This window comes from Sebastes umbrosus, chromosome 3, assembly GCF_015220745.1.
Source record: "Sebastes umbrosus isolate fSebUmb1 chromosome 3, fSebUmb1.pri, whole genome shotgun sequence".
NCBI classification, from domain to species: domain Eukaryota; kingdom Metazoa; phylum Chordata; class Actinopteri; order Perciformes; family Sebastidae; genus Sebastes; species Sebastes umbrosus.
The window spans coordinates 9,762,078-9,788,759 of record NC_051271.1 but is presented as its reverse complement, the minus strand read 5'-3'; the positions used below and the strand labels follow the sequence as shown (position 1 = coordinate 9,788,759).

At 41.2% G+C, this 26,682-nt stretch overlaps 1 protein-coding gene and 1 long non-coding RNA gene across 2 annotated transcripts; one reads left to right on the top strand and one right to left on the bottom strand.

The window, feature by feature from the left end:
* Positions 1-2,311: 2,311 nt before the first annotated feature.
* On the top strand, positions 2,312-25,846 carry LOC119484764. The gene is made up of 3 exons (XR_005206112.1): positions 2,312-2,386; positions 12,372-12,373; positions 25,834-25,846. It is a non-coding gene; the product is annotated as an uncharacterized LOC119484764 (long non-coding RNA).
* s1pr5b (sphingosine-1-phosphate receptor 5b) lies at positions 4,716-9,799 on the bottom strand. The gene is made up of 2 exons (XM_037763827.1): positions 9,550-9,799; positions 4,716-8,158 (listed from the first exon to the last, which is right to left on the bottom strand). The coding sequence occupies exon 2, from the start codon at positions 7,905-7,907 to the stop codon at positions 6,678-6,680; it is 1,230 nt and encodes a 409-aa protein (XP_037619755.1). The 5' UTR covers positions 7,908-8,158; positions 9,550-9,799; the 3' UTR covers positions 4,716-6,677.
* Positions 25,847-26,682: the final 836 nt, after the last annotated feature.

Here is a 26,682-nt window from a genome sequence, read left to right as displayed (position 1 = left end):
AATTGTTGGCAGGGTGCCACAAAAAACTACACAACTGTACAATCCAATTCAATTCAATTCAATTCAATTCAATTCAATTCAATTCAATTCAATTCAATTCAGTGTAATTCAATTCAATTCAATTCAATGTAATTCAATTCAGTTCAGTTCAATTCAATTTAATTTAATTTAATTTAATTTAATTTAATTTAATTTAATTTAATTTAATTAATTCAATTCAATTCAATTCAATTCAAATCAATTCAGTTCAATTCAAACTTTATTGCAGACTCAAGGTCCAGATAAGAAAAAAACAAAAACAAAACAACAATAATACGTTACATATAATACATTACAATACAGGAAGCATTATAAAAAGTCATGATTAAAAGATATTAAAAATATAAATATCAATACAATTCAATGTAATTCTATTCAAAACAATTCATTTCAATTCAATTCAAACTTTAATGCAGACTCAAGGTCCAGAGAGGGAAAAAGAAAAAAACAACAACAATAATACATTACATATAATACATTACAATACAGGAAACACTATAAAAAGTCATAATTATATATATGTATATACTGTATATGTTCTTAATGTTTATGTTCTTAATATGCCTGTATATGTTCTTAATATGTCCTTGTACAAAGTATTTCCTTTTATAATTGTAATGTAAATGAAATTGTAATGTAAATGTTATATAACTTATTATTTTAATGGAGCTTCACAGCAAAAAGTATTTCACTCGCGTGACAATAAACATCTTGAATCTTGAATCTTGAATCTTGATTAAAAGATATTAAAAATATAAATATTAATATAAATATATAGATAGATAGATAGATAGATATACTTTATTGATCACAAATTGGGAAATTCTTGTGTTACAGCAGCAGGTTATCCAAGCAATGCACAGGAATAGTACATAAAATGTACACGTCAACATTAGAGAAATATATCCATAGAATACAAAATATAAAGAATATTGGAATACACTATACATATACATGACTACTACAACTAGCATTAACAAAAATCTAAATTAAAAACATAGAATAACCCACTATATGCATTAGCAAGTGTGCAATAACATACTATATACATTAGCAAAAGTGTGCAAGATACTACAGTATATACATTAGCAAAGTGTGCAATTCAATTCAAACTTTATTGCAGACTCAAGGTCCAGATAAGAAAAAAGAAAAAACAACAATAATACATTACATATAATACATTACAATACAGAAAGCACTATAAAAAGTCATGATTTATATGCAACCTGAAGTCTCTGCAAGCTCGCTTTTTTATAGTTTGACCACAAATGGGCTGTATACAGTGGTGTACAATATGCTCTGAACAGATATCTTCACTCTATCTGAACACATACTAAACTTCCAAATCTGTTATAAATAATACGAAATATGACCTGCATGATACAGGTCACATGTGTTGAAACCAAACTTTACCACAAGTTGAAAAGGATATTGCGTTATGGTGAGTAAATCTTAGTGCAAGTAAGGACTAGTGATGGGAATTACGTCTCTTTTTAGTGAGCCAGATCATTTGGCTCAGCTCACCCAGAAGAGCCGGCTCTTATCGTTCACTTAAAAGAGTTGGCTCTTTGAGCCGGCTCGTTCGTGACTGACACATCACTAGTGCCAAAAAACTGCACAACTGTACAGCTTCAATGTCTGTCAAATCTGTTATAAATAATACGAAATATGACCTGCATGATACAGGTCACATGCGTTGAACCAAACTTTACGACAAGTTGAAAAAGATATTGCGTTTATGGTGAGTAAATCTTAGTACAAGTAAAGGACAATGTGTAAAAGTAAATTCATTCAAGCAAGGTGACCATTACCAAAAAGAAGTTTAGTAAAGTAATATGCGCATATGATTTATTTATTTATTTATTTATTTTAATTTAAATTTTTTTTTAATTTTTAATTTTTTTTTATTTAAGGTTAAAGGAATACATACACATACTTGTAAAGGGACATACAGACAGCAGCAACAACATATACTGTATAAACAAAAAAAAAGAAACAAGAAAAAGAAAAGAAAAAAAGTACTACCCATTGTAATAGTGCAGTGTCAAGAGATAAGTTCATATTCATATACATACATATTCATATTAAAATTCATATACATACAACCAACCTCATATATTGTACACCACGACCACCATTAATCATGAACAATCATGCGATTAATCGCTATTAAATATTTTAAATCAATTGAAATCCCTTGTTTTCACACTTTCTGTACTAAAACATCTAAAAGCAAAAATCCTATCAGATGGGGGTCCCTGGGACAAAATCTTGGGGGTCCATGGTCTAATTTGTGCCAGTTTAGGAGTACTTGATGTGAAAAAGTTTGGGAACCACTGGCCTATATGTCACCTTGCTTGTCAAGTTTCCTTCCCTCTGTGAGTAGCTCCTACAGAACATAACAGATTGACAGAAACATGCTCCAGGTAGCTGCTGACACACCAGTAAATCTTCACCCCTCTTGCAAAATACATAATTCAGGTCAAACAGCATACTCTATTCTGGCAAACTACCACAAGGTGGCACCAAAAGCCAACTAACTGACACAAAGACCCACTTCAAGTCACTGGCTCAAAATACATTGCATGTCCACAAATACGTTTTAATCATCCAGAAGTGAGCTGCCAGTAATTACAAAAAATACTTAAGCTTTGTTGAGCCCCATAGCAGAATTCACAGCTGATTAAACCAAATAAGCAGTGCTGAGATTATGCTCCCTCAGGCTCAGTGAAATTGATCATGAAGCATCAACAGACATGAACAATCCTTGATATGATATGACAAACCTTGAATCAGCCTTCAACAACAATTTCCCCAGTTGAGCGATGACTCTGTCCTAACTCTGTTGTGTATTTCCAGTCAAAGGATTTAGGTGAGGTTAACCCTGGGGCACCAAAGGGACACTCCTAGACAAGCGTCATGCTGTCTGTCTGTTCTTCATGCATCTGAGGTTTAAAGCTGCACTCACAGGTTCAGTTTTGTCATTTACAATTCATTTATATGTTTTCTATTTATAAAGTTGACTAGACATGCTATACACCCAAAGCTCTGCTGGAGCAGGGAGCAGCTACAGCATGCATCTGCACATCTGTAATACAAACATGTGGTTGGGACTGTCCTTGGCGATCACAACAGATGACTTATGGCTTCTACCTGTTGTATGATTTTCAGCAGCAGGAAGGAAGCTGGGGGGCCAGGAGAGATTCCCTGACTGGTTGACCTCTGTCAGCAGGCACAGTGCTGGTGGATACAGCCAACATCTGGAGGAACACCTGCACACATATAAATCATATCAAAGGTATTCCAGTGCCTTTTATCGTAGATAAGTAATGTCTTTGGGTCGCTGGGGGTTAAATAAAAAGTGAAACACCAATATAGTTTGTCAGGATGCCTGTTTGTTACCACTAGACCTTTGCTTTGCATGAAGCTAATGAATGTCTTTTTAGAGTTGCTTTGCGCATAATCCTTTTCCTGTGAGAGGTGAGAAAAGTTAACATATGTACCTAAATAGGTTAATGCACATACGCTGTTTGGGCAAACATGTTTAGCTTGTGCGAACAGCGTATGTGCATTAACCTATTTAGGGACATATGCTAACTTTTCTCGGTACTGTGGGGAAATACACAAGCTTTAGTTGAATTGAGTTTGTCATGTCTACAGAAGGTACAGCTCCAATAGAGCAACATTAAAGCCAGCTGCATGTGATCTTTCTCTGTTTCAACAAGGACAAGCATGGACAGCAGATCAGAGTGAGGTGATGGGGCAGCCGATTAGACTGTTGTCAGGTTATTAAATAGGTGTTATCGGTCGCTATATGCACCATATATGTGGGTCAATAGGGGCCTGCTACACCCATAGTATGTGTATTCACATGGTAGATCACTGAAAGAATATATAAAAAGAACATGACAGCGATATCTAGCGGCCGTAGTAATTATGACAGGAGCAGAAGAGGAAGTCAGGCGCTGCAGTATAGACAGTGTAAAACTCCATTAGGGGTAGAGGTCGGTGATGATGGATGGGACACAAAACACAGGGTTTTCAGCCTGGATACTGGAGTTTGCATCCTCTGTGAAACCAACAATGTGTAGTGTATGTGCAAACTTAATTTTTTTTTTTTTTTTGCCTAAACCTAAAGAAGTTGTAGTTTTTTCACCTAAACCTAAAAACGTTGTAGTTTTGTTGCCTAAACCTAACTGTATTTTTGCCTAAACCTAAAGAAATTGTAGTTGTGTTGCCGAAACCTAAAGAAGCCTTTTTGTTTGTTAGAACATGTTGCTTTTAAGTTTCACTTTCACTTTTATGGCATAGTAGGCCCCTATTGACCCAAATCTATGGTGCTTGTAGCGACTGACAACGCCTATTTAATGGCCTGATAACAGTCGAATCTGGTACAGCGGCGGTCTCACCCACAGGTTAACAGAATAAGGAAAAAGAAAAGTTCCCAGTTTTTAAGATAAAAAGCGCATTGTGTGGTGCTTGTGCCGCCTGAGACATGCAAAGCTTGTAGAAGACGGCTGTATATAGGCCAATACCATTACCAGATGTGAGACAAGGAGGCCGACTTCCTGTAGTGCTTCTTCAAGAACTGTTCTTCCATTCACACGACCTCAGACACAGACACGCTTGAATATCAATGCACACACAGTGAAAATAAACCCAAAAGCTCTGCAGAGTTCTTTAAGAAAACATTTTATTTCTTTTATGAAAAGAAACTTTGCTAGTCTTTTCTTGTTACAAAATAGATATAATTTACAATACAGACGATATGAAAAGTCTTCAGAAATACAAAAAGTTCACTACATGAAATACAATACAAAAAAAGCACACAGCCTCATTCATCAATAAAGGTCCGGAAAGACTGCACAAAAATACATCTGTATAAAAAGATTGATGTCAAACTCATTGCATAATAAGAATAAATCAGTACCTTAAACTATAACCGGAGATTTTCTGTTAACGTGATGGATTGTGAAGGGAAGTACTGGAATAATTGCACTGGTTCCGTATGATTTAGCTTACAAGTGAAGGCATATTCTTGTCCTTAAAAGTCCTGCAGCTGGATGATGATGATTAATTACATCTACAACTTTATTTGCGAGTTGAAATCTTTGGAGTAATAATTTATTAGGCTTATACTTACAAGTGATGCAGTTGCAGCTGATTTGGTTTCAGTTACACAATCAGCATGTCATGATGGAAAAGTGTTTGTTACATCCGTCAGTTAATCACATTATATGTTGACATTTTGTTGTTTATGTCGCTGTTGCAGTTTTCCTGCAGATGCCAGACTGACATTTCAAAAAATCGGACACCAAACCCCAACAACTTTCCACTTGGCATCTGATAGGTTAACCATCTGTCATTTCAAAACAGAGGGGGATTTTAATGCTGAGCCTTCCTCCCACAACCCTGCCACAGCATTCTTTACTGAGCTGTAAGAACGGTTAAGACCTCTCTCTCTCTCTCTAACCTTTCTCTTTCATTTTATCTTTCGGTCTCCCGGTAACTCTCCCTGCATCACGTACACAGATATGTGTAGGGGTGCTCCACACAATTTTATCTCAACAAATCTAGCACACCGTGGGCCTTCGAACCAGCGAAATCCAGGTGTGTAGAGATGCACAGATTACATGTTTGTGCTATATTTAAGGCACTTCAATAAGACACTACAAAAAAGGGAAAAAACAACCACACTTGTTCACCATTAACCCAGAAAACATTACATTTCTTTCAGTCACGAGAGTCTTTGGCTTTACAGAAGTCTTCTTCCAGGCTTCAACACAAACTACAGAACCACAGGAAAATTGACTCCATTCATTGTGATATGTCAGTGCAAATTAGTTAAAGGTCCCATATTGTGCTAATTTTCATGTTTATACTTCTACTATGTTTCTACTAGAACATGTTTACATGCTGTAATGTTAAAAAAACAACTATATTTTCCTCATACTGTCTGTCTGAATATGCCTGTTTTTACCCTCTGTCTAAAACGCTCTGTTTTGTGCATTTCAAAGAAATTGCGTTGCGAGGCAACAGTTTTGATCCATGTGTACTTCCTGTCAGCTGATGTCATTCACATACACTGCAACAGGGAATAAACTGGGACAGATTTAGCATGTTTACGTTTAAGACTGTGAAATATGTCTATATATTGTATATTTGTGACATCACAAATAGACAGAAATCCAGACATCTTGTTTCAAAAGCACAGTTTCTGATCACGGACTGTGTGTATTTCTCCACTGAGCGTTTAGATACTTCCATGGTATCTATATAGCACTTAAACCTGCTTAAATATAAAAGCCATGAAAATCTAACTTTTTTACAATATGGGACCTTTAAGGAGACTCATCCCTAGCATCTACTCATAAAAAGTATGTTTGCTTGTTCACATTTGAGTGGCATCCTTATGGTATTTTCTTCTGTAATCATCTCACATTGAAGGTGAGACATTTGTCTAAACAAGGTTTTCTTGTGCCTCCGTAATATCTCATACACCCCCTGTTTCTGGCAAAGCTCCAAATTGAAGAATACCAGAAGTGCTTCCTCTCTATAGAAGATGTGCTACATGTCCTCTGTTCAGTGGGAAATCCATTCACACACTTACGGACTCAATCAGTCAGTTTAATAAGTCCTTATGGCTTAAAGAGTTTAGGGTAAAGGGCCTTAATAGGAGATGGGGTGGTGATAACGTTCCCAGAGGAAACGGTCGTCTCCAGTCCCCCCTCTAACTTCTGGGATGCCACCTCAGTTTTACTGAAGCTGCACTCCAGGAATGGCATCCCAATCTTCTTCACCTGGCCATCTCTGGTCATCAGACACGGCCGACAGAGCAGCCTCAGAATGGCCATCCTCATGTCCTTACTGGTCAGAGTGTAGATGATGGGGTTGAGGAGCGAGTTGACCATTGCTACTCCCAGGAAGTAATCAGCCTTGTAGAGCAGGCGACAACTGCGGGTGGGGCAGAAAAAATCCAGGAGGAGGAGGACGAAGAGGGGCAACCAACAGGCGATGAAGACGCCTAGCACGATGGTGACCGTCTTGAGGAGGGCGATGTACTTCTCCGACTTCCTCGCTAAGCCCTTCCTCATGCTGCCGGACAGGCCCAGCCGCTGGCGCTGCGTGTTGGTGCGGACTATGCGAAAAACTCTGACGTAAAGGACCACAATGGCCAGGAGCACTGCGCTGAACACAGATACGCAGAAGAGGATGTAGCTTTTGTCATAAAGCGGGAGGACTGTTGAACACTGGTCCAGTCTGTGGATGCAGTTCCACCCCAAAATTGGGAGGACCCCCAAAAACCCTGCTAGGGCCCAACTTGCACCAATCAGTGCCAACATCCGTCCCCGCTTTGCCCCGTGGTATGGCCTCATAGTCACCATAGTAACATGCCGTTCAATTGCAATGGCCAGCAGGCTAATTATAGAGGCGGCCAGAGTGATGAAGACCCCTCCCTCCCTGATGAACCATAGCAACGGCGTCAGTTTCAAAGTATTAGCTCCGGACATGAGGATGTTGGCCATATATGTAATCCCAGCCAGCAGATCAGATAGAGTCAGGTTGCCCAGCAGGTAATACATGGGCAGGTGGAACTTCTTGTTCCTCCAAATAGCGATGAGAACCACGGCATTCTCCAGCACGATGAGGAGACACACCACCAGGAATGCGATGCCCTCAGGTTTCAGTCCTTCGCGGTAGCGGTCGGTCTGCAACTTGCCAGTGTAGTTGTAATGAGCCTTCAGGACAGAGTTGTCCTGGTACTCCCAGAAGAACTGCAGGTAGTGGGGAGAGGACGGAGTAGGGGAGGTGGAGAATATGGGTGTAGCAGGGGGAGTCCCTGCATGAGCAGAACTTGAAGCCTCCATGCTTTATGTTGCTTTTCTTCTATTCTGCCTGCAGTCAGCGGCTATAAAGTCATTTTTGTCGACATGCTTTTGGCAGAGATGTGAAGAATTTGTCCTAGTACAAAAACAGATACACAAAAAAAATGTCTGTGCTCCTTCAATAAAGGGAGGGATTACATGAAGTTGATACAGCGTAATCCACTAGATGTTTTCTTTTCTGCCAGAAGACGGTGCTCTTGAGCTCTGTTTGTCCTGGTTAGAGGGTCCAGACGCTGCAGGAAGACATGAAAATAGCATGAAAAATGATGGAAAGAAAGGATGCAGAACCACAGATAGCTACATTATCCTTAAAGATTCACTTGAAAACATCACACTCTGAAATTCAAGCCTGTAAGTGAACATTCATACATTTTGAAAGGTATGTTGCACTGACATTTAAGACATTTAACCACATGAAATGCAATGAGTCAAAATACATGAATCATAAATCCACCTTAAAAGTAAAGCGTAGGCTGGTGGTGGGAAGACTGAAACTGTCTACGTCTCCCCCTCACACGTACATGTATATAAATATATTGTTGGTAGACAAGTTGAATAACTTTCCTGTGACATTTGAGTATAAATTGTGATGATATCAAACCTTACAGTCATAACCTCATGAATGTGATACAAAAAGCCGAAAGCACAGAGGGATCTTTTTAATGTCAAACTAACATTCAGTCTTTCCAATAGTGTTTACAGTGAATGCCAGTCACTGTAAGGTTGTTAGACAAGAACCATCATGTGCTCTTAATTTGGCACACATGTACACTGCTTTTACCCCCCAGCATCACCATTCCAGTTTCACAGTATAGATGAGGTGCGTTTTGGAGTCTCCCACACATGCAAATACACTTAAACAGCATGTCCAAAGTTTATGACTTGTGCAAACTATAATCATAAATACGCTGAAAGTTGTGGTTGAATTATTTTAACTTACATTGTTAAAACAAGCAGGGGTGATTAGGGTCGCATTCCTTTGAGTCTCTGTCGTGTGAGGGGATGTTTTTCTTTCTTCTTGAGTCATGTGTTAACATTTAACAAACGGGTCTGGAGACCATTCCATCTGCTGCCAAGAATTTGGGAAATAAATAATAACTTTTCCATGTTGGCACAAAGAGCTGAGTCCCTCGATAGTACGGATTGACTTTAAGGCGTGGATAAAAAATATGAATGAGATCATGAGTGAATGCCAGTATCTTAATGTCAATTATCCATGATGAGATATGATTGAGAGAATGTTTTAATCACAAGAATCAGCATTTGTGTATAGAGATAAGATTTTTCGTTTAAAGCATACTGATTTATTTAAAACAATTTGAAACAAAAAAGTATTTTTGCAACTTTTGCACCATATATTGCTAGCACAATCTGCTATAAAGTTTAGTTAAGTAAGGTTTCAGCAGCCTTTATTTTTCTCAGGTAGATTGATTTAAGCATTACAGTAAAGACTTCATATTATAGCGAATCAGAAAGAATCCTCTAAAGGTAATAATTATGTTTCTCCTAACATTCTTTACAAACACAACACAAATGCAACCATATAAAAATAACTGAACAAATTTGCCAATAATAACACCATCTATCACATATCGCATCAGAATAAAAAAGACTAAGAAATTACCTTGAAATTGATGTAGTATTGCTCTTTATCACTTCATCTGCTTTTCATTGAGGAGAATCCAAACACAAGCACCAAGTGACTCTCAGTCAGACTGACAAGGCAGCAGAGGGAGTGAAGTAAGAGCTTATGGTCGAAACATGCTACAGCTGAAAGGGGGTTGGTCTTGGTCTTAACCCAAAATTCTCTCTCCCCCTCACATTCTCTCTCTCTCTCACACACACATAGAACGATTTCTTCTGGCTGCAGCAATGCACACTATAAAATCTCTTGTCGATGACCCGGAGCGATCATTGTATTATTATCTCAATGATGCCTGTCAGTGTAATCAGTTGCTCTGACTACACAGACACAACATTGTTAGCTGTGAGACTTCTTCACATATCAATGTTCACATAATCATCATCTATCTACAGGCTAACACAGATGGGTAATATAAACCGAATTTCCTTGATATCATCATGAAGACTCCGCTCTTCTGTGTACAATTTCCCCTAAAACTAGGATATCTGCATGCAATAAACAGTGTGTTAGCTACAAGAAGACAACAGGTGTTGCCATTGTCATCAGATTGTGAGCAGAAAACATTTGCAAGACATCAGAAAGTGCACTGAGAACAATACATAAAATCTTAAATCATAGGAGGAAGTGTCGTTCATTTTCAGGTATTCTCGTGTTGTAAATAAACACCACTTTCCAAAGAAGTAAAAGCTGCTATTGTGCTTGAAGAACCAGTTTTGAAAAACCACGGCTCAGTTCCTCCGAACTCCCTGAGCCAACTGAAATGTAGCTTTTGTTTTTCTCGAGATAGAGTTTGGATTTATTGCTCCCACGATTATCTGTTCTACAACCCCCTACTTATATGCAGCCAAGGAAGTTGAGCGAATCTGATTCACATGGTTTATGTTGCAATGATGGCATCCCGATTCCCAGAGCCTGTCAGTGAGATTGCAGCGTGCTTTGACACGCTCCAGCGGATCACCTGTGAAACCTTCCCTGCAGGGTGAGCAGAAGGTTTATCAGGACAAAACAAAGCAGGGGAGAGGTGAGAGGATCCTTGTATGAGCCTCAAATAAAACTTTTATTGGTTTGTTGTATGTTTCAAAGCCAGTACTTTGTATGAGGACATGTTGCTCAGAAACACACAAACTCACTGTCCCCTGAACTCATCTGAAACAGCAGTGAGTTTGCATTTGCTGTAACAACTACAGTATTTACTTTCATTACCCGCAGTATTTTGACAGTTGGATATCCTGCTCTTTATCCGGCTGCTCCTCTGATACTTAACAGTGCATATCTCTGACTATTCAAACCTGTTTGCTGTGTGATTACCTGGTTTAGCTGAAGAAAAACCTCCTTTGTGCACAGTGTGGACAATACACAAGCATATTTCTTTCTTTCTTTCTTTCCCATCACACCTCTTCTATATTTCACTCCGACTCTCTCTGTCTGACGTAGTCTTCACCCAGATTTAGTTTTTGTGTCTGACAGGTTCAAGCACCTGCTTTTCTGGCTCCTGATAACGTCAGTAAAGTGTGACTGCTGACATACTGACACACATCAGTGAATCAACAGATCAAACAGTCAGTACAGTAACTGTCTGTACATAAGAAGTGGACGTATAGTCACCGTGACGTCACCCATTGGTTTGTGGACTGCCGTTTTGAAGCCTCGAGTTTGTCATTTTGGCCGTCACCATCTTGGTATTTTGCAACCAGACGTGACACGAGAGAGTGGAGCTAAGCACAAGGAATAAGACATTTTTAGGACTAATGTTAAAACTAACTTTCATGAACTGAAAACACATTGTGAAAGCGTTTAAGTTGTAATGCCTCGGTTATGCTTTCCGCAAGGACAGTCGCACGGACATGAGTTGACGAGGAATTGTGACGAGGAAATGTTTGGATCTTTTATCCTTCGGGCGGGTTTCTCCTTGCAGCAAACCAACATTCTCAAAGTTCCCTCAAAGTTCTCCAATTTCAATCAATTTTGATTTGTACAGACAGGCGAAAACCTGCCGCACGGAACCCCCGCGTAGGGCCGTGTCTAATGTTGTGATGTCACTTTGGCCACACGGATACTTGGATGCGTCAAGCATAAATCGCGCTTAAGACAAAAACACGGACAACACATCACAAGGTAGCCACGCCCTAAAGCATCCCCTGCTTTATGGTCTATTTTACTCTAAATGGAACCATAATTTACTAAATAAACATTATGCTGTATTGAAGAAGACTTGAAACTAGCAATTGAGACCATAAACTCATGTTTACAATGTTTACTGAGGTAATAAATCAAGTGAGAAGTAGGCTCATTTTCTCATAGACTTCTATACAATCAGACTTCTTTGTGCAACCAGAGGAGTCGCCCCCTGCTGGCTGTTAGAAAGAATGCAAGTTTAAGGCACTTCAGCATTGACCTCACTTCTCAGAACTGGAGGTTGCCGCCTGATTAAAAAGGTGTTCAGGATTTTGTATCAAAACAGCAGCTGAAATGTGATCAGTCTGAGCCGTTGGCTGAAATAAAAACATGAACCTCCCACTCACAAATGACGACAGCGGTGCATTTGCGTCAATGCATGCATGTGTGGGCTGTGTTTGAGAGGCAAGTAAAAAATTTTAAGTTGGTGGGTGAACTTTCTCTACTGCTCTGTTTACATGTTTTATGTGTGTTTCTGTGTATTTCACCCACACTCCCTGCTGTCTGCATCGCTGTGTGTAAGAGGGGAACCCTATCAGGAGATCATTAAAGAGTAATATCCTGCCGGGGTGAACGCTGAGGCCTCACATCAAAGCGTCAGAGAGAAACAGGGGTCTGAGGATGAGTAGTCTAACAGACGGACAGGACTCTCTGCACAGGAAGGAAAAGCTGTCCTCTTTCATCTCTTCTTCTTGATCATTCGCGTGTTACTCAGTCTAGTCTGTTTTCCTGTTACTGTTTCGTCTCTCTCCAAATGACACTTTTCCTGATTTTTTTTCATTCCTAACTCAGATTTTCACATCACGTTTCTGTCTTCTTGGAACACTGGAAACATACTCCACAAGGATCTCCCTCTCTGATATTCTTAGCGTATGTTTTTGGCCACACACACTCCGCTGTGATGCCGACTGCTCTCAGCTGAGCCAGCTCCTCTTTGGGTGTGGATGTAATGTTGACCTTGACGGACCAGTTATGTGACTGACAGGACCTGTTTGTGGTGCACAAGGGGGTTATTTTTGGTCGACCACAGCCACATTTGATTCTACCGGTGGGGTGATGTTATGATGGCTTCTCTAAGCTGGCGGCTACAAGTTTCAGCTGGTGTGTTAATATTTTTACGGCCTTGATATTTTTCAGTGTGGAGAGACATGGTTGCCTCAGGGACCACCTACAGTTTGAGAACTCATATAGCATTATTACTTTTTTAACTTTATGACGATGATTTTTGGCCTGCGCATGAACCTGTCCTGCACTTCCTCCCAGCACAATAAAACTTTAAAATATCCCAGACGTTGTTTCACTGCTTTGCCAGTCAGACATTCAGAAGGGTTGAGGTAAAGATATGAGTTTGGCATATTAGGCTTCAAAACACCAGCTAAATGGTCTTTGTCTGCCAAGTCTTCGTCCTCAGCACCTAAACACTTCAGGCTGGGGTCTGTCTAAGGCTATCACACCGCTGCCCCTCCTGCCATCTATCACCACTCAGTCCTCAGTCCTAATCCACTGATAAGTCCCCAAAATCAGACGAGCCAGACCAGCTCTGTGACGATAAGAAAACATTCCTCAATGCTTGCAATTGAACCCCTTTTTTTTCTATCACGCAGCAGATTGTCCCTCTCCTCTTATCCTCCCTTCTCCACATTTCCATTATAGCCCCACTGAAGCGTGATGTTTACTTTCCAGCATGCGATCACTCGATGGGCTCATGGCGTTGCGTTGCATGACCTAAGAAAGTCCAGCCCACTCATCAGTGCATTGTTTGTTTGGATTTTCCAGCCGACTTGCCGCGGTCTGGGGGCCACTCAAGGGCGATTTATGAGGATCTGTGTTCTTTTGAAGTGCTCGCAGGGCACGGTGGCTTCAGAAGGAGGGATGAGTTGAGGAATGAGTTCAGAGGAAAAGTTGAAGGAGGGAGGAGGGAATTGTGGGAAAGGGGTACAGGCGATCTGGACTTCTTCTGATGACAGCTGAGTGGGTTGTTGGGAGTTGCAGCGAGGAGCAATGAGTCATGACAATGAAGCTCCTTTCTCGCAGGAAATGACCCCCTATTGCTCCAATTACAGAGATAACAGCAGATAACACCTTGGACAATGATTCTGTTTTTTGTGTGCTGTTTTTTTTTTTTTTTTTTTTTAAAGTTATTTTTTTGGGGGCATTTTCCATTTTTATGACAGGACAGTGGATAGAGTCTTGAAAGGGGGGAGAGAGAGAGTGGATGCGGAAAGGGCCACAGGCCGGATTCGAACCCGGGCCGCCGCGGTCAGGACCAAGCCTTAATACATGGACGCCCGCTCTACCAACTGAGCTAACCCAGGCACCTTGTGTGCTGTTTTACAGCATGCAGACGGCCGTCATGCACTGGTTTCCATCCTCCACTGTTGGGGTGGTTCAGGTCACCGAGCACCCTTATTGGTGATATTTCTCCTGGCTCAGCTGCGTCTCAGCTTTGTTGGGGCGAGTGTGGCTGCAGGCTGGATGTGTTCACTCCACCACTGGGGCCTAATGAGATCCAGATTTGTGAACTTTCTTGGTTTAGAGTGTGATACCGACACCCCTCTTTTCGGCTCCACAGGGCTGTAACCGTCTCGCTCAACCCCTCAGGGCAATGTGTTCATTCCTGCGATGCCAAAATTAACACGCAACGCCAGTCGAGGTTGATCCCTGAGGGCGTTTGTGCGTACGTCTGACCGTTTGTCAGTTGGAGACTTTGCATACGCTCACACTTTCACTGGTGTATACACACACTGTCTACATGAAAGGATAATAACTGACTTTGATGGAACTGCTCCGCCCCTTGACCAAATGTTTAACTTCATCAACGCTTGCTCAACCTTCAACCCAAATGTAAACTACTGATACATTTAACCCTGAAATATATTTTTTACCCCCAGGTAAGCTTCAGATAGAAATCATGATAAATCAACATTTTTGGGGGGTTTGTCCATTTTTCCAGACATGTTTTAAACCAGCCCAGTCGCACATGAGTTCGTGAAATAGTCACAAAATGTAATGTAGTGATTCGTGTACATAGACACAAATTTCGCATTTTTTTCGTGATGGTCCGCAAAAAATCAATTCATATGTAATCCACAGAATAGTGAAACGGGGAGAATAAAGAGCGGCAAACACAGGACTTTCACCCAGGAGGCCGGCGTTCGTGTCCCATGTGAAACCAGAAGTCAAAGTTGATTTGTTTGTCACGTAACTTTCGTACTTCTACTACTACTTCTGGAATATTTTAACCCAAACTGCGATCTTTTCCTAGACCTAACTAAGTAGTTTGTTGCCTAAGCCTAACCAAGTCGATCTATTCCTAAACCTAACTAAGTAGTTTTATTTTGAAAAGACCAGAGCGGAAATTCATAGGAAAAAGCACGAAAAACACATTGTTGAAAGTCGTGCTGAGCGTCACGAAAAAAAAAAGGGTAATTTGTGTCTATGTACACGAATCAAATATATAAAAATTTCGTGACTATTTCACGAACTGCTGTGAGACTGTTGTTTAAACACAGAAGATACAAGAATGGTCATCTCTGGAGGATTTTATCCTCGTAGTATTTTTATGTTATATTTACAAAATGCGTTCAGTTAACCAGATTCTTAAAACTAACATAGATCAAAATAAATCCATAATTGTACCCAAAACTTAAACAAATAGATATCATATACATTTGTGTATATAAATTCATACTCAAGTTATGATACGATACTCTCGCCCCACACTATATCATAATGGCATTAGCATTAACTTCTAGACATACTTTAACAAACACACATGACCCAGATGAAGGCCACAAGCTGAAACGTGTTAGTCTGATGAAAAAAGTTGTTAAACAAGTGTTGCTTGAGTTTTTCCTTCTCCGTGCACCTTGGAAGTATGTGCCTGAAATCCCTCCTCTGCTTCTACACACACACTCATCTTGCAAACACACATAAACACACACGAATAATTCTGCCCTCATGGACCTCCAGAGACATGATGGTAATCAGAGGAGATGGGCGGACAAAGACATTACAACCGCACGGCAGCCATACGCATCCCTGCGGGACGCTCACTCAGGGATCTTGTTGCTTGAACGATTTCTGCTCTGTTTCTTTTTGGCCTCTTGAAATTCCATCTTGCTCTCTGTTCTTGAAGGAAAAAAAAGAGAGCAGGAGAAGCACAAACCAGTAAGAATGTAAATGAATGCCAGATCTCCAAGTTTGGCCCCTTTCTGCATCCCGGGATAATTTGTAAAAACGTGCAGCCAAGGCGCTGATATGGTGAGAGTGAGGAGAAGGGCACGAGACAAGCTCGGGCCTGAAAACTTTTTTTCTACTTTTCCTTTCCCTTTCTTCGTCTTTCTAGTCTCCCTTCTCATTTTCAACGTTTGACCTCTACTCATTTTCTTTCTCAGTAACTCCCTCGTGTTTCCATTCAGAAGGTGTTTTATAAAGAGAGAGACGAAATGGGCACCAGCTCGGTCAACCAGACGGTAAGGTTAGCGTGACTGCAAGTGATTTGAAATGAAGTGTGGTTTCCCCCTTTTTTTATTCTTACAGCAAAGAGCATACCACTTAAGAAATTGCTGAACTCAGCTGAACAATTAGCCCCTCACATCTCCTTCAAACCAAACCCAACCATCACTGGTTCAAAGAACGGTACGGTTGTTGCCATGAATGTAAAAGAACGGGTTTGAGGAAGGTTAGCCGGTTCCAGTTCAAACAGATGACCATCATGTTTGTGCACAATGGAGCTATAGAGCCAAGAGGTGATGGATGGATGGATGGATGGATGGGTGGATGGATGGATAGATAGATAGATAGATAGATAGATAGATAGATAGATAGATAGATAGATCTAAATTAGCTCAGCATTAAGACTGAAACTCGTGAGCTTGTGTTTACAACATGGGAAGTCGTGCAGACAATGTGTTTGGCGTTCAAGGGGTTAAGTCGTGAGAACACCGCTGCTAAGCAATGGAAATATTAACGTTACTGTCGGCGTCTAGAAGCCAGAGAGGCTAACAATTTAGCAAGTTAGCAAGTGGGTAACATAATGCAGTAAATGCAAAGGCATAGTGACAGAGGAAGAAGACGAGGCCGTTGGGTTTATCAACATTTTCCTCAGACATATTATAAAATTACGAAGAAAAACAATATACGACTTAAATTACAAAACATTAACTTAATATACACAGAAAAATTAACTTCCATGGCCTCCACCATTTTTGACAACGTCAACAAACACGTCACAACTCGTGAAGTCGGAGCTTTCAGAAACTTTCCACTTCCGAGGTCGTGAATACCACAAGAGGGGGACGTTCATATGGACTCTTCTTGTGAACACGATAAACACGACCCCATTTGAAGGCACCATATGTTAATTAGTCATCTTTAGAGGCATTGGTAGGTGTCATTTTAAAGTTTGGACAGCTAACTGTTTTTCCCTTTCTTAGCCTATGTTAAGCTAAGCTAAGCTAACTGTTTCATAGCTCTCGCTCCATTAGCGCAGTGGTTCTCAACCTGGGGGGTGGGACCCCCAAGTGGGTCGCCAGATAATTTCAGGGTTGGCCAGATGGTTGTGGAGAAAAAAATTAAAAGAGCATATAAGTAAAATAATACATTTTATTACACAGCTTCGTTGAATACTAGATTCTGATTGGTCAACAGAATGTAACAACACCGCTATGGGCGCAGTTCAGATGTCGGACTCTGGCGGACCGTTTTTGTGTCAAATTATTGATTTCTTAAATAAGTAGCCGTGTAATAAGTGGGATAATGTACAGATAGCGGTCATTGTTGTGAAATAAACCCTTCAGGGCTTCGCGTTGGGGTCCACATCGCCCTGTTGGGGTTTATTTCACAGCAATGACCGGCTCGCTGTACAGTATCCCTTATTTAGACTGGGGAATGGTTTTTGCATTACATCACACTGTACAGGTGATATAATTCATCTCGGAATAGATTTTATTGAGTGTTTGTGAGAGCCAAAGTGTGCCAGCATATGAATTTCTGACGTTGGGATTTCCGGCGGGGCAGAGGGAGAGAAAAAGTCACAGAACGCATCAAAAATCGACAGTGCCTGGAGCACATTGGACAACGCTTGAGAGCTAGCTGTTCAAATTAAACAAAACTAATGGGGGTCATGAGCACCAACCTCATTATCCTGGGGGGTCGCAACTCAAAAAGGTTGAGAACCACTGCATTAGTGAACAGACAAAAGAGTGGTATCAATCTTCTCATCTAACTCTCAGCGAGAAAGTGATTTCCCAAAATGTCAAACCATCCCTTTAAAGTGCCAGTTAAAACAGTTATTTTGGTTTGAGCTTATAAAAAAAAACATTTAGGCTTTTAGAACAGGATGGAAAGCGAGTTGCTGATTGGATTTGTGTCACAGTTTGATTCCCTATTCAGCCCTGTTAACACAATCCTGTTGCTGTTTAGCACATCTTGTAAAGTTTAAATCTTTGACTGCACACACATAAAAACGTTAATTCAAAGCATTGCTGCATCACACATTTGCCAGAAGCAAAGCTGAAGCAAAAACCTAAACATGTATCCAAGATCTGAGCTGTGTTGTTAACACATTTGGCGTTTTGCCATGTGATACGTGTTGTTATCCATAAATCATCTTAGCTGCTCTCCAATTCAAGCGGGGCCTGTTCAGTTTTGGTACAATAGGACGTTTTATCAGAGCAGCAGCACATATTTCAACCTCTTGCCGTGCCTGCTGTAATATCTGTCACATCTTACACCGCTGCCTCGCCAACGGATGCCAGTAATGACAAGTTAAGATAAATGGTAAGGGTACGATAAAAATTGACTCATAATGCGCTCTGCTTTTTCATATAGACTTTTAAGACTATAAAAGCCTGTATTGTATTGTGTGTAAAGCTTCATGTATGATCTCTGATAGCCTGCTTTGTTTTGCGCGACACCCAGGGTCTTTCAGCAAGCCCATTAGTAGAAGTCAACGCTCTGATGTCATTCAAGTTCTGCAACCAATTACGTGCGGTTCAGAGAAATTCAAACTTGCCTCCACGTCTATGTGTCAGTCATACGTCGCTTTACCCCCACAACCCCACCACCACCACCCCCGCCACCTCCCCTCCCTTAGAAACCACATTTCCAAGCTGCTTGTTCCATTGCATGCAATTAGATGTCAGGTCACAAGCACACCAGCAGCTGGGTTCTGTTTCAGTGTGTAAGTTCAGTGCAGGTTTTCAGTAAATGGGGTATCATGAGTACAACAGCAGATCGTGTGCAGACACAATCCAGCTGGCCTCTTCAGCTCATTTGCTCCATGGTGAAAAGTGAAAGAAAAGCAAAGGGAATTTTAATTTAGTTTGAAAAGTGGTCTAAATGTGAACTGCAGGGTTTCCCCCCTTCCACCTTGAGAGTTCGCAGCCGCAGAATAATCACATCGGCCTATATACTCACATGTATAGGCATGTACACACCCACTGGGGAGTGGGGTAAATTCTTCCAAAGCCGGTTGACTCCTCATTTTTTAGGCAACCCCTCTATTTGCCCTTAGGTATAGATCAGAAATAGACCCAGCTTACAGCCAGAGGGGACAGAAGAAATGTCCAGAGTCAAAACGTTCCCAGTCAAACATCCCTCTGTTGAAAGTCAGTCAGTTTCTCATGTTTTCAACTGATTAAACAGTTTTCATTTGATTGCGACCCACAACCGCTTAAAGGATCAAGTTGTGGTTTAATGTCCAGACCAATCCAACTCGTACAGTTGTTCGTTTGTCAGCCATGTGCAGTTGCAGTCAAAGTTGTCAAGTCAACTCAGCAGAGGGGCTTCAAATCAAGCAGCGGTCCCGGGGCTCACTTTCTTAGTCGTCGTCAATCCCACAAACTCTTTGGCAGGTCTTTCGTCAGCTTTGCCCAAACCCAAAGAACTTGTAAATTCTGGTAAAGATGCCAAAGTTTCCAAAGATATCAAATAAGCCAGGATGAGTTAGAGGGCAATGTGTATAAAACGAAGCAAAAATGTTCCATTTTCCATACAAATAATTCAATCATCATAATTGTAATGTGACTTCTGTGTATGCTATTATCCAACCCGGTCCCAGGGTAAATAGCATGACATCGGAACGACATTCCGCGTGTCATGATGACGCATTTTAAGCTTTTTGCATGTCATTTGTACGTCGCTTTTTCGCGTATCATTTGTATGCCGCTTTTCGCGTGTCATTTTGTACGTCACTTAACACGTGGCATTTGTACGTCGCTTTTCGCATGTTATTTGTACGTCACGCAACAAAACAATAACGACCGCAGTTCGGTTTAGGCAACAAAACCACTTAGTTATGGGTTTAGGAAAAACATAATGGTTGGGCTTAAAATAAGAATGGAAACTAAGTACAATCCGTACGGAAACAACGTAGCATGAGTACGGAAGATGCGTCACAAACGTCGCAAACATAGCTTACAAAAGAAAACACCGGTCTCGAACACTGGTCTCCTGGTTAAAAGGCCTATGTTTGTTGGACCCATCCACGTCCCTTCCTGCCCGCCATAAGCAGTCTTTCTCGCTTTTAATTCTACCTCACTAGCTCTGAGCGTAGTGTATTCACGCAGATGCATTTACATTGTGCTCAGTACAGACTACATGTTATACAATCGACACGACAAAAGCAAGAAGGGCGTTCTTATTGCAGGCTAAATGCCTTGCACATTATGGTGTCATTAATACGCCTTTTCGTGCGAACGGGCTGGATTATCAAACTGTGATAATGGAAAACCAGTTTTATCTCATTTTGAACCTAATTCAAAGCGATTTCGAGAGAAAAGTTGGGAATAACACAGTTGGTATCCCACAGTTAGCGTCACGTCTACACATAGTTGTGTGTCAGCACCGATCAGCGCTGTGGGACTTCAGAGATCAGGAGGTCACTGTGAGTTTCAGCTCCAAGTCTTATTTTGGTGTTTTGTTTGGGTGCTTTTCAGGAGGGAGGGTATTTTTGTTTTCCCAGTGACTGATAGGACTCGTTGTTTACGGAAGCACAATTATACGAGCGACTGGGCAGCGTACTGGTCCCAAATGAGTCCCAATGGGCCCCCTAATGGCCGCCCTATAACTATATTGAGGTTTGGTGAAAGAGCAGCTAGTGTCTTTGCTAGCTGCTATAAACAATTTTACTGTTCACTAACACTGTAGACATTGTGCCGGGACTTCTGTTAGCAAGGTCTTCCATGTTTAATGTTAGGATTGAGAGGGATTGATAGAGGCAGAGGTATTTTTACATGTGGTGGAGAGGCTAGAACAGGAGGATGGATTTCACAAGCTTCCTGATGTGCCTCTGACATTCCCACTGGGACTTGTCATCTGGAACCTTTCCTGCTCTCCCCCGCCTCTAAAAGGTAGGATGCCAGGAGCAATTAAATGGGATACAAGAGTGGAAGAAGGAAGAGCATTCAGAAAAAAATAAAGTCACTTTGAAGACGTGAGGAAGAGAAAGCTGGACAGAGATAAAAAGGACAAAGACGACGACATACAGATTTAGACATTAGCTAGTACTTTTCTCCTGCGCCTCACACATAAAACAGCTTTAATGAAAACATGGACAAGAGCCATGAGTGCCTCTCTCTCAGTGAATAGCCAGGAATATGCCAGTGCCTGAAGAGAAATAGCACTCCTCTATGAAGCTTGTTTAGACTAGAGAGCGAACGATCTTCCATAATTCCTCAAGCTGTCATCTCGTGTCTTTTCTTCTCCTATAACATAAACCTTCCTCCCTCTCTGATCACCCTCTCTACTGGCTTTTACTCCCTATACAGGGCTCAGAGGTGACCGCTCTTGCACATCTGTGCTTATGTTTGGACATGAAAACATAAAATCCCTCTGTGTTGCAACACAGATGTGATTGGTCAAGGACACAGATGTGCTGCATCAGCATCTTATAGCATGTGTTTGATTATGTCACAAAATACACACAGTGTACAGAAGAGTCACTCACTGTAAGTCTGTGGTTTTGGTGTTTGCCTATAAATCAATTGGTTTTAGTCATGTTATGCAGCAGGGCATAGTATGTATGAGTGGGAAGAGGATGGAAATGGACCGGGATGCATCTGTGTGACGAAATGCAGTATGTGGTCGCGTTCAGTGTGTGAACTCAGCTGGACGTGCTGGACTTCCCCATCAGGAGCGGGGAGTTGTTTGTTTACTGTAGTCCACTACTCTGCACTTCCGTTCTCACCCAGGCCTCGCTCCCACTTTCTCTCTCCTCGACTCCCCTCTTTCTCCTTCTCCCCCACATCTCAGCTCTACTATAGAGTCCCTCTCCTGCCTTTTCCTCTAGTTTATTTCACCATTCAGATCCCTCTTGTCTTTTCAGATTATGTCTTTTGAGAGCCAGGTGTGCAGAGGTGAGAACGTCTGCAGGATTTAAACTTATGCTCTCTTTTTTTCATTCTTCATACAACTACTTCGGTCACTTTTCATGTGTACAATTGAGTGCAACATTATGAGCGCCTTCGAGATATTGTCAAAAAGAGTGCGATCACTGTCAGCAGGCTATTCATCCTTCTTTTGAGTGTGGGCGTTTGGAGCAGCTATAAATACTTCAGCATTCAGACCATAGACTGTATAAAAGAAGTGGACGTAGTCACCGTGACTTCACCCATTGGTTTGTGGACTGCCGTTTTGAAGCCTCGGGTTTGGCATTTTGGCCCTTGCCATCTTGTTTTTTTGCAACCAGGTGTAACACAGAGGCTGGAGCTAAGTACAACCAACGCTGAATAAGACATTTTAGACGACCAAACCGGTTACGATTAACTTTCATGAACAGAAAACACTGTGAAAAGGTTAAAGCTGTATGACGAAAACACGGACAACTCCCAGACCAAACAACATTGTGGTAGCGACCTGTCAATCAAAAGGTAGCCACGCCCTAAAGCCATACTTGCCAACCTTGAGACCCTAAAACTAGAGAGGATTTCAAAACCAAAGCGGGGGTCTGGGGGTCCTCAGAGTTTTTGTTTCCTGTATTCTGGTGACTTTTAAACGAGCAGCTCTCCTCCGCCGGGAAAAGACATTTGGTGTAGCTCTATTGCCGTTCGGGTGGAAACAGTAAGGCTTACACATGCTATACAGTGCCAGAAACAGGTTGAGAAAAGAAAAAAAGGTGTGAAAAATTGCCAGAAATCAGGAGAAATGCGGGAGAATTGTTACCCCGGGAGGAAACCGGGAGAGGGCAATGAAAAACGGGATTCTCCTGGGAAAATCGGGAGGGTTGGCAAGTATGCCTAAAGCATACCCTGCTTTATGGTCTATTTCACTCTAAATGGGACCATAGTTTACTAAATGAACATCATGCTGTATTGAAGAAGACATGAAACAAGCGATTGAGACCATAAACTCATGTTTACAATGTTTACTGAGGTAATAAATCAAGTGAGAAGTAGGGTCATTTTCTCATAGACTTCTATACAACCAGAGGAGTCGCCCCCTGCTGTATATTAGAAAGAATGCAAGTTTAAAGGACTTCGGCATTGGCTTCACTTCTCAGAACCGGAGGTTGCTGCCTGATTCAGACATGGTCAGACGCCACATCATACAAAATAGTTTGTTTTAATACAGCTCTGCTTTTCCTCCCCGTCTTTCTCTTTGACCTACGACATTGTAGTCCAGAATCTTTCCGTTCTTTTGTCGATGTCTTTTGCAGACACAAATGTCAAAGAATTTAGATGGGCAACATTACCATCGTGCAGCAGGGATAGCAACTGGAAAATGAGTCAAAATATATGCATGCAGTCATGAATTGGAGCGTAACGATGAACACATGAAAGGACAAACAGCGATAGTCTGTCACAATACGTTTGAATAAGAGGGGAAAAGATTATAGGGCCGTACTTTCCCATGATTAGTACTTCTCCATCCAGCTCTGTGCAGAATTGTGTTGGTTGGTAATGTTTGGATGAGTGTGATGGAAACAGAATACAGATGGTGACTAAATCTCCCTCCAGGCTATCGCCCAGGACAGCTGACGATTTCATGGCCAATCCTGGACTAACTCGATTTGGGCATCTATGCTACCCAAAGCAAAACAAGCTAACAGCAACCAATATGCTACGATCAGATTTGTCTGTCTGAGGTCAAATGGTGCATTATGCAGAAATTGATTGTGAGAATAACATATTCAATAGGATCAAAACACTGATTCTCCCTATCTACTATTCCTCTTTCTAGGCATTCATGTCATGCCAGCAGGACATGGAAGAGTGATTAAGTGAACAAAGCAGATTACATCTCCAGGCCATGTTTGTATATTTTTCCAATTGGGACCTCTTGTTTATTTTGGTTCTCGTTCAAGCGCTCCCTAATTGCAGATGTGTTTTTCCGATGGCTCTTAACTGGTTTTCTAAAGATAATACACTTCATCGTGAGTGACCTTAAGAGTTTCTGCAGGAAACTGAAGGGTGAGAGGGTTTTCTGTGATACCTTTGGCCCACTTAGCAGCATTTGCATATGTTTTTCAGTAACACTACCCCAAACCAGAGAGACAGGTACGTATGGGCTCCAAAAAAAAAAATTCTCAGGAAGCGAAGTTCAGCAACAGTATCCATCAACTTTGACCTCAGACTCTTAATGGTGATTCCTGAGAGCTTGTTTTCATTCTTTATATTTGCCTCATTCCCTTGCTAGCGCCCCACCCATCCCTGTCAAACCCCTCATCCAGGTCTCAGGTCTCAGCGTCTGAGTTTTTGTTTTTACATGCGACCACTTGTTTTCCTCTGCGACCCTCTGCTTTGGCTCTTAAGGGCCGCATTAACATCAATTTACACAATTAAACCAGAATGCGTGAAGCGTTAGCACGTTGCTGCTCTACTGCCAAAATGTGTAATTGAGCTAATAGCAGCTGTTTGAGCCGGATCTTATAACACATTCACATGTTCCATTAGGAGCTGCTCTCACAAGCCAGCGGTGGAGTGACTGGCTCCAGATGTTCTCCATGGCAGCGAAAAAAAGCCTCACAGGATACAGCGGAGGAGATGAGGAGATGTGTTTTCTGTCACAAGAGAAGGATGAGAATCGTCCCCGGTGATTTTGAAATACCCTAAAAGGACGTCTATTTTTTTTCCAGCTCTGAGCCTATTGGGCTGCATTTAATCAGACAGCCTGCCTTTGCCAAATCCTCATGAGTAATCCTGTCCTTAATGATAACACCTTAATGATTGTGTTATTATGTTTTGGTTCTGGGAATCTGAGGACTCTGCGGTTATGATTGCGTCACATTTGTGGTGGAAGGATGTAAACAGCTCTGGCTCTTCTATCAATATGATTTTGCTCCTCGAGCTTTACTGCTAATTGTTTGTCTAGTCTTTGTGTCTCACAGCCACGTCCTACGGTGATTTCATCAAATGTCGAAATTTCCATTGTTTGTGCAGCAAAATTGGTCTCTGATTAGCAGCATGTGAATTACTGTTGCAGATTGTACTGCCGGTAAACTTTGTCCAAACCAGACAGCTGTGTTCACAAGGGAAAGTTCGTCACTGCTCTCCGTAGGCAGTTCATGTAGAATCAAGCTTCAACTTTTCCCTCATGACTCAGGACTTCTCTTTTCCAATTATTGTTAAACTCACTGAATCTCCAGCCAAGATTGAGACGTTTGTTCATGCATTTATTTCATCCCGTTTGGATTAGTGGATCGTCACCCATCTTAAAATCTTTACACTTACACTGGCCCTCCAATCAAATTCAGTCAACATTTACATCCGTCCTGCTGGACTTAAAGGGGAACTACCACGGCCATTTTCAAAAGGCACACGTTATTCCAACCCGTTCTCACTCCCAACTCGTCAAATACTGCCGTTTGGTACAGGTAAGTACCCCTCAGCATCAGAAACTAATGCATGGAGGCACCCTTTAGCATCAGTATGTGATGAACCGGGCTTTCAACTACCGCTGTTTGTGTCCCGTGTGAAAGTATGAGATGTTCTAGATGACACCCAGGGGAATGATCAGGGTATCTGGGAACATTTTCTGTTTCACAACTGACAACACTACAATAGAATAAGGATCATTTGGGTATAAAAAAAAAAGCAAACCTTCTGTGGGGTCATAAAATCAGTCTACCATTCATTGTCTATGAAGCAGCTCCTGACTTTATACGCTATGACATCACAAGTTTGAGACTTACTTCTCTGGTTTCTGGCTTTGAGAGAGAGCAGCTCATGTTCACAAATATTTATTAAACCTTCCTAGACCATGGAAATAACATATTGGAATTCTTAATTTAGCTGGTGTTCCCCTTTAAGCCTTTGCGGGCACCTTTAAAAAGCAGCTCAGGCCTGCCTTCATTTAATTTTTCCATTTTTACGCCGGGAATGTAGTTTGTGTATTTAGGTCTTTACCACTTTTTATCCACTTCATATAGTATATTCAGCCCAGTATCCTGTGATTAATATTTGCCTTTTTATTAACCATAACCAAGATCTTTCCCTACCTATAACCAAGTGTTTTAGTTGCCTTACCTTAACCAAACCTATTTTATTTGCCATAACCATGATCTTTCCTGAACCTTAATCATATGGTACTTTACTTGTGCAAATATAAATATAATATGTAATAAATAAAAGTGAATAGAAAGTGTGAATTTTAAAACATATTTGGGGATTTCACAGAATTAGCCGGTCTGGTCTGGTGATACGGTTGATTTATTACTGTGTGGTAATGTATTAGAAATCACCTGCATTGTCTGTTTTGCTTCTTCATCAGTTTTGGTGTGATTACTCATGCTGGTTACCTTGGCCTGAGGGCTGCTGACAGCTCATCACAATAAGAGACAGGTGGTGTAATAGAAATGTCAGTAGCTGAGAGGGAAGAGAGCAGCACTGTCAAACACTCACAGCGATTAAGATAAAAAAAAGTCTTTTAAGGACCACACAAGTGATTTAGCAAAGTTTAGCCCATGTGTTATAACTACAAATCACGTACATGTAT

What these genes read in the sequence shown, in the direction of transcription:
- s1pr5b (XM_037763827.1), bottom strand. Translation starts at nt 7,907, where the DNA reads ATGGAGGCTTCAAGTTCTGCTCATGCAGGGACTCCCCCTGCTACACCC.